The sequence below is a fragment of the Plectrocnemia conspersa genome, unplaced genomic scaffold (genome assembly GCF_051122295.1).
Source record: "Plectrocnemia conspersa isolate PC_06_02 unplaced genomic scaffold, ASM5112229v1 ptg000005l, whole genome shotgun sequence".
In the NCBI taxonomy this organism is placed as follows: Eukaryota; Metazoa; Arthropoda; class Insecta; order Trichoptera; family Polycentropodidae; genus Plectrocnemia; species Plectrocnemia conspersa.
Window position 1 is genome coordinate 31,087,995 of NW_028277169.1, and position 8,816 is coordinate 31,096,810.

General features: G+C 29.7%; 2 protein-coding genes across 3 annotated transcripts; one reads left to right on the forward strand and one right to left on the reverse strand.

Moving 5' to 3' along the window:
- Nucleotides 1-869: 869 nt before the first annotated feature.
- Nucleotides 870-7,157, forward strand: Pmi (Transmembrane protein Pmi). Its single transcript, XM_088187036.1, has 3 exons — nucleotides 870-942; nucleotides 1,235-1,455; nucleotides 6,141-7,157. Exons 1-3 carry the CDS (start codon nucleotides 914-916, stop codon nucleotides 6,419-6,421), a joined length of 531 nt encoding a protein of 176 aa, XP_088043162.1. The 5' UTR covers nucleotides 870-913; the 3' UTR covers nucleotides 6,422-7,157.
- On the reverse strand, nucleotides 7,158-8,816 carry LOC148235422 (dehydrogenase/reductase SDR family protein 7-like). 2 transcript variants are annotated; one of them, XM_088187035.1, is made up of 6 exons: nucleotides 8,781-8,816; nucleotides 8,579-8,690; nucleotides 8,371-8,514; nucleotides 7,967-8,186; nucleotides 7,653-7,898; nucleotides 7,158-7,391 (listed from the first exon to the last, which is right to left on the reverse strand). In XM_088187035.1, the coding sequence occupies exons 2-6, from the start codon at nucleotides 8,618-8,620 to the stop codon at nucleotides 7,180-7,182; spliced, it is 864 nt and encodes a 287-aa protein (XP_088043161.1). In that variant the 5' UTR covers nucleotides 8,621-8,690; nucleotides 8,781-8,816; the 3' UTR covers nucleotides 7,158-7,179. The 2 variants fall into 2 exon arrangements, with proteins under 2 accessions (XP_088043161.1, XP_088043160.1); XM_088187034.1 differs by lacking the exon at nucleotides 8,781-8,816 and having other exon boundaries at nucleotides 8,579-8,774.

An 8,816-nucleotide genomic window follows, 5' to 3' on the forward strand; every position in this document is an offset into this window, starting at 1 on the left:
TGATTGCATCTTACAAGGGAGAAGATAGCGTAAGAAAACTTTCTAATTTCTCAAGAAATTTTATAAGACCTATTTTATTATATAAAATTAAATTTGTACGAATGTTTTTAAAGGGTTTACAACCACTGCCCTTTGTATAAAACTGCATAAATAAAGGCAGATTCATGCCTAATCTGCATAATTCTTGGAAGGTTTTAATAGGAGTCTGGGAATGGCAAAAAAATACAAATTTTTAACACTCGAAATCGCCTTATTTTTGTTTAAGTAATAAAAGAAGCCGCTCAGATAAGAAACCTTTCCGAATGTGTTCTTGCTAGATGTATGATAATATTCATACTTTCTCGAAAGACCGTAAGTATTTAAATTGTCCTATTGATCAAAATACGGTTTAGACGTGCTTCATTCGATTCTCATTTATTAATAGTCGTAATATTGTTATAAAAATTCTTAATATAAATGCTAGATAACCGAGCAGTGAAAATACTGCTGATTTTATTTTTTTTGGCATAGATTCTAATCAGGGAGCCCTTTGAATTTGACCAGAAAAATGCATGTTATGTAATAAAATACTATGAATATTATTGAAATGGAAATATTAAAAAAACGACCACTGCCTAGCTAACTTTTGCCACCCCTTGAAAAAAACTGAAATCATTGTTTTAAATTAAGGGGTAATTACGAACGTTGACTTACATTTGGCTAATACAATTATTTATAATAATAATAAATTATGTTTTTTTTATTTAATATTAAAATAAAAATATTTTTTCAATTTAATAAGTGATTTTAATTTAAAAATATGTTTTTATTTAATTTTACTTTTGACGTTTTACATAACAAGATGGCCGCAAAAGTTTGTGCTAAGACCCAGTCGACAATGTGAAGCCGTCGTGGGTGCACGTGAGCCGGCGAAATGGAGGCCTCTCAGAGTTCTGACCTCAGGTATCAACTTTCTTGGACAACTTTTGGATTATTATATATATAACCTAGCTTAAAGCAAAATTTTACATAAATCGATCGAGTCTCTTACAATCTGTGACAATTTAAAAATCAACTGTCAATATCAATCTCCTAAGTCCAATTAATACTTATTCTATTACTATAATTGCACATATCCGTGTTTTTATTGATAACTTTACGAGTTAGATTCGTGTGTTATATTTAAATTATTTTACTCGCATCGATTAAGCTTCTAGATATATTGATTTTCAAGAATGTATTTTTTTTATTACAGTGATCTGCGGCCTTCGGGCGTCGCCGTCATCAGGGAGGTCTACAATAGTGAAAATTTTCTTTTAAAGTTTGAAATGGAACTAGAGCACGCCCTGGAAACGGGGTGTGCCATAATCATAGTCGAGCCGGAACGTTTGGCCGACGTAACTTCTAGATGGATCTCCTTAGGAAACGCGTTGCATAGAATAGCGGTGTACAGCGGTCTGTCTAGTATAGCAACCGGTAAGATTTCGTCATTATTTCGCAACACTATAAATTGAGTGATAATTTATTATGATTGTATTGGTAAATGACCTTCGATTGTTTAATAGTCGTGTACTTTAGACTATGTAAAAAGTATTTGTTATTGATATTTTATCAATTGATATTTTAATTATGTTAACATTAATGATGTTACATTATGCAATAGTTTGTATGAAGTTTAAATATAATTGAAATAATTATTAAATGCATGTATTATAAAACATCACTTATGCCATGTCCATTTAATATGGAATTATGTTTTCCATATACATAAAAAGTACATATATATGTTCTATGATGAAATATTTATGATTTTAAGTCAACAATTTATAAATAATTATATAGAACAGAGAAAACATTCATATTTATTTTATTTATCATTTAAATTACAAAATTATGACCTTGTAGGATATTCCAATGCCTCACAATGGTCAAAAATTAAGGGTGCTATTTAACAGGGTATTATTTTAAGAGATTTAGCATTTAAATAAATACTTTGTTTCATAAAACGGATTGTTTATGCATTACAATAATAATAAATGAGCATTAAATAGATGCATAGATAGAGCAACATTTTATTTGTATTGTGCATTAAAATATATAAACTGCGCATTAGCGACCGCTTATAAAATTTCTGGAATAGTTTTATATGTTTTGAAATCATGTTTAATTTGAGTTTATTGTAATAAAATCGAGTACAATTTAAATGAGCAATATTTAAAATAAAATTACCATTTTATAAAATAAATGTGAATTAAAGAAATATAGTAAGTTTTCTACCGTTTCCCTCCAGTATGTAATATGTATTGTTTCGGTCGAGCTAATTACTTATAATTATATTTACAGAAAAATTTCATATCAAAATTGATCGAAAGCGTTTATTTCGAAAATGCATTTTCAATGGCTTAAAAGCTTTACTTAAAGAAGCGAGAGCAAGAACCCATATTCCTCAAGTACTTTCAAGAAGAATAGTACAATAAAAACAAGAATTGGTATGAGGGTAATAAAATATGAATATTCATTTAGAGAAAGATTACCAACTTTCCCGATTTTGTTATTTGCCTATGAAAATGGAAGAATCCTTTTCTAAAAAATAAAAAAATAATACTCAAGGATTTTTCGAAAGAGAATTTCTTCGACTTAAAAATATAGACAAGCGATTACCAGCGGGTTCGACTAAATTATAAAATTGAAACTATATCTAATACTTTAGAATGATTTAACATACCTTTTTCTCGTCGGAGAATACAGCGAAATGAATAAAATCAACCTAGTGGGAGAAACAGAAAATAGCTTCCATGAAAATATAAGAAAGAAAGGTTTTTATTATAATTTACCTTACCTATGGATGATGAAAAATCAACGGAAGACTTTAACACTATGGCACTCGTCAAATTGACAAGTTTCTCATTCGATTTGTATCAGACAGTATTTTTTCTGGGTTTTTTACGACCTTTTTTACTTGAATATATTAACCCTATTTTTATTTTTGAAAATCTGCTCACTCTATACCTATTTTTAATAACACCTGTCAAATTGACGGGCTTATACCTATAAATCTGGTGTTAAACATTCGAAAAAATTTCATGGGACTTATGGAAATAACATTAAAATTACTGGAAAAGAATGGTATTCGACTAAATGAATGTAGATAAAGACAAAGATATGACTGCCAATATTATATAATCCAAACGCTTGATACTTGCATCGTGTTTCTCATAATTTAAATTAAGTTATAAACGATGTTCTCCAGAAATTCGATCATTTTTCGCTATACTTAAATATGTTGATACATTTTTTAGAAATAGTATAAATAAAGGAAATCTACTATCCAATTTTACTAAATTAATTCAAAAGTTACGTTAAAATAGTTCAATCCCACACTGGACTGAAAGATGTAATATATGTCACTGTTGGCTGTCAAACTTCGCTTTTTAGATATAATGAAAACTCTGAGCAAAGAAGTGTAGAATTCAAAATAAAATGAACCGTTTCGAATTTAAATTTTCACGCATTCTGTTATCAAAAATATTAGCAGCAATAAATAGGTCAATAAAGTTATTAAACAATAATGATATTGACCTTATTACTGCAATAGACACTTTAGAATCAGCCACAAGTGAATTAAAAACATATAGAAATATGCATCAGCAAAAGCTGAAGCAATAGAGATGGCCTTTAAATGAAAAACAAACCTATATTTGAAAACAAGATAAGGAAATTTGATGATTTGGTAGATGATCATTACTTTGACACAATTGAAGATTATTATTATATAAATGTATTTATTAAAAGTTTGGATATGATCAATACTCAGCTATAAATTAGCTTAAAAGGAATAGAATGAGTTGCCATGTTGTTTTCATTCGTTCAACGTTAAAATTATTATATATGCAAGATTCTGATTTTAAATCCGCGGAAATATTGCAAAACAGATTTAATGAAAATCTATTACATTTTCCTCTTTAAATGGTCGTTATAACCTACACTTTAGACAAAAATTTCCAAAATTTCATCTATAAGAGAATTCACCGAATTGTTAATAATTGAGTATTCCACCATTACAACTATTTTTTACTACTAATTTTTGTTGCAACAGTTGAATGATCTTTTTCAAAATTGAAAATTATAAAAAAATATTTACGAAATTTGATACAGTAGGAATGGCCAACTTGTTCCAGATTGCGATCAACTATATATTTTTCTGACACTCTTCGATTGACTTATTTTAACAATACAATACAAAATATACATAACCAAAAAATATTTTTATTGCACTTTCTTTTTTAGATTGTACTTTTTATTTCTTCCGTCAAAAATAAGAAAATCAGGTGAATACTTGACGCTAACATTAACCCTTTGCCCTCTGACTCGTTTTTTTACAAAACCAATCAGCTACTCATTAAAATTTGTGACAAAATATTAATAAAAAAATTATTGATTGAAGTAAGTGAGAATCGTCAATAGACTAGTATTTAATACCTATTTTAAAAAAGCTTTCTCATTTTTTAAATTTATAAATAAAAATTTTGGTTTGTTATTTCTGAGCCACGGTATCTGACTATTTGTACAAACTAAGCCAAGACACTCAAGAGAAAATAAGAGAAAGAAGTACAGACAGTTGCTCTATAGTTTGTCTGCGCTTCGATATTACACTATGTTTTAAAAATATGATAGCTATCCTTACCGATATTACTACAGACTACATATGAGCGTATTGGTTTAAGTGCATTCAAACCGAATTTTGGTCTGTAGGAGGACGCAAAACAATTATCACTTCTCAGAAGTCAAAAATTCATGTCAAAAGCAATAGAATCGTGTCTGCGCTGTCGAAGTATCGAACACTCGGTAACAAGCGTTCCCACAGCTACGCGACAGCACGATTTTACTGCTTTTGATGTGGAGTTTTGACTTCTGATAATGGATAATTGCTTTTTGCGGTCTCCTATTTGTCAAATTTCATTTTGGATATGCTTCATTTTAATTCTTATTTATTGTAGATTGTAAGTCATAATATAAACGCTAGATAACCGAGCGTTAATTAAACTAGACTTATGTACTTGCAACTTATTTTTCCTTATTTTAAAATTAACAAGAACTTTAGATCGAAACTTAACATATAACATTAAAATGACGCTTCAAATTCTCTTTCTTAAGTATTGCGACGAAAACACCACATATCAAACATAATGTTCTCTTCAATAATGACGAAAAATAGGCTAATTCCCAATCCTTATGGAAATTATACGGTTATGAGGGTTTCAACCACCTGCACAATTCGTTATAATTTAGAGGTCATTCTAACGACTATTATGAACAAACGAAAAGAAAAATCTTTGTCTCTAAAGTAAGGCCACATACAGTATTTTACATAATAACAGAAGAGAGATCTCGTTAACAAATTTCATTACACTATGTGTTAATTTTTATAAATTTTACCTAGACACTTTCCTTAATGTATGTATATATAATAATAAAATATAAATAACATGATTATAGTGTCGTTAATATTTGTCTATAATAAATTGCTATATTTTTTATTTATATATGTACATAATATTACTTTGTTAAAGTTTGTCCAATATTTATTTTAATTTTATTTTTTTATATATTTTTCAAACAAAATATTCATAAAATTAGTTTTATAGAGGGGGGGCAAAAGTTCCGTCCTGTCGATTGCTCAAATAACTCCTGAATAATCGAGTTTTATCATCTCAGCAAACAAGGCCAGACAATTTTTTTACTAATTAAATTTATGACAAACTTTGTCAAAGGCTTTTTCAAAATCAGTATATATACAACATCTACTTGTACTCCCACATCAAGGAATTTCGTCACTGTTTTGGTAAAAGACAGGCTAGTGACTGAAAAGAATTGGATAAAAACCATTCTGTTGGTTCAACAAAACTTGCCGAAAGTAAGATTTGTATGAGTCACCCCTTATCTCACAACACTCTTCGTATTTTGCCATATTTAATTTTAAATATTAACAGTCTTCCTTCAAGCCGACGATATAAACAAAAATAATACATAAGTTATATAATAAAAATATACATTAACAGTTCATTATATATCAGTATTTTATAAAAAAAATATATGTATATTGAGTTTGTTTTAACCTATAATCTCAAGAAAAATTTGCTAAATATACTTAATTTTTTCAGGTTTGTTATGGCAGCCACCTATATGTGTACCATTCGGAGTCCTCTCTGTCCTCTGCACCAGCTGCTATACTTTATCTTGGCAAACGGATGCCTGTTCGAAATACCAGCAAGAAAGAAATCCCAGGAAATTGGGCCGAATGTCAATATTAACCGAGTTGACGTCGACCACTCCACTAGTATTAGTCAGGAAAGACAACAAGAAGAAAATAGCGCTCCACTGTACGGTGACACTGGCCGCCACCGCAGTATGCATATGGAAAATTTATCGTTGCATCAAATAAAAACGATACTTATAAATAAGTCGTTAGCTTACACCTTTCGTAGGTTAGAAATATCTCGTGTCAATTTGACTCTTATCCCCGTTGAACGTACCTAAAAACTGATGCTTTAGTCAAATATATTCGCAAACGATATTAATGTCCCATGAGTTAGGTGGGAGTGTTGAGGTTGTAGATAATGAATTTTATTACATTAACCATTAAGTGAAAACTTAAAAGTGATATTTAATATTTTTATTAGGTCTTATGTACAAAAATTGACATTTTATTATGATTTTTAAGAGTTTGGATTTGGATTGTAGACTATTGTGATTTTTTTATAACAACGATTGTTTTTTTTATATATTTTTATAACTCGTATTTGCTTAAGTTGTGATTAGATATTAGTTTCTTTCCTGTACATAATTGTGTTTATTTTATTTATGAATGTATAACATAGATACAAGCTTCCTAAATGAACTATTTTCAGAGCAAATGAAATATTTTTTTATTGCACTATTCTTAGATAGTCAAATCTTCTTTGCTGTATATTTGAGAGATCAAAATTGCATTATCAAAATGCTAATGTACAATCTTTTTGATATGTAAAAATACATATCAATTTATAAATTGCTCAAATGCCATATAAAATTTATTTTGTATCTATTGTGCCGTATTTATTATAAATCGATATAAAATGTTTGAATTAGTGTTAATAAAATGTTGTAAAGCTGTTGAATTATAAATATGAACAATAGAACAAGTTGATCTTTCTTTATTGATTACAATTTAGCTTTGGCCATCATGTCGGCTTCGTTTTGCAATTTCGTCAAAATTCTGAAATAAAGCGATGGCCATATTGTCCTCGAGTAATGATAGATATGCGGTTTTAATGGTGATCTTGTAAACTCTTTCTTTTCTTCGATTATAGTCTTAACAATATCATCTGCTATTACATCCGTCGATTCTCCAGTTGCCGTGTTCTGATCCGTTACTATAAACAAAATAATACTTTACTCTCCAATAATATATGCAAATCAAGCAGATTTTTTTAAGCATTTAAAAAACTATTAGAACTTCTCATTTGCTAAACGATTTTTCTGTAAGTCATGCACCGACTCACACCGCAGCAGGCACAATGTTATATCCACTTCTAAGTTAACTAATAAAAAGCTATCCTATTTCAATATAGATGGCTAAAATAGCAATAAAAAAAATCTGCATGATCTATGTAAATTTCATAAATTGAACTCACTTCCATATTTCTCTCCATTTCCCATTATAGCGTTCATAGACAATGCTGTGTTCACATACGGAGGATACACAACTGAAACCTTTATATTGTACCTTTGCATTTCAGTTCTGAGATTTTCGGTGAACGTTTGTAGAGCATGCTTTGAAGCTCCGTAAGCCGAACGATTAGGCAAACAATATTTACCTTGGAATGAACTCACAAACAATATGTGTCCACGCTTTCTAGGTATCATATGCTTTAAAACCGCTGTAAAACATAGTATATATATATGATTACAGTTATATAATATTTATATTAATTTAACAGACAATTACCTTTGGTAAAAGCAATCTGTCCAAAGAAATTGACATTCATTATCTTTTTGTATATCTCTATCTCTGTCTCCATTACCTTGCCTCTGGAACTGACTCCTGCGTTGTTTATTAATATATCGATTTCACCGACATTTTTAATTATGTAGTCGATTATCGATGGCATGGAATTGATGTCTTCGAGATCGAGTTTCATAACCAACGGTTCGTGTACACAATTGTCCTTAAAATAAATATTATGAGAGGTATTGTATTAAGTTGGTACTTACAAAATCTTCATATTTAATTGGCTTATTTTTGGCATGCAAAATAGGCCTTTGAATCAGTTTTAAAATTAGCTTGACGCTTTTTTTGCTTACTGATGGATAAGAAAGAGTTGCAGTATTTATTGTTATAAAATTACTTACAATATTATTTTTTAGAAGGTCTCTCTTCACTCTTTCAAGCTCATCTAATCTTCTAGCCACCAATACTAGCTTACACCGTTTTGCGAAGAACTTATGGGCTGCCGCCTCGCCGATACCGGAACTCGCACCAGTAATCAAAACCACCTTTAAAATAATAATGAATAAAAAATAAGCAGTCTATCGCCTGTTGAAAATTTCACTTCTTTACCTTATTAACGAGCACTTCGTCATTTTTCACAATCCTCGACATGTTGTATCTGAAGAATTTGTATGCGAGAGTAATTGTAATTGCTGTCGACAACCACTCTAACCCGCTGAACCTGTAACGTTTGTCCATAATGGTAAATCTTAAGACTCAAATCTTTTATGAAAAAGATGCTACACGTTTGAATAGAGAAATGCAAACTAACACTTGAATCAGCTACTCGAAGCACACTAAAAACGAC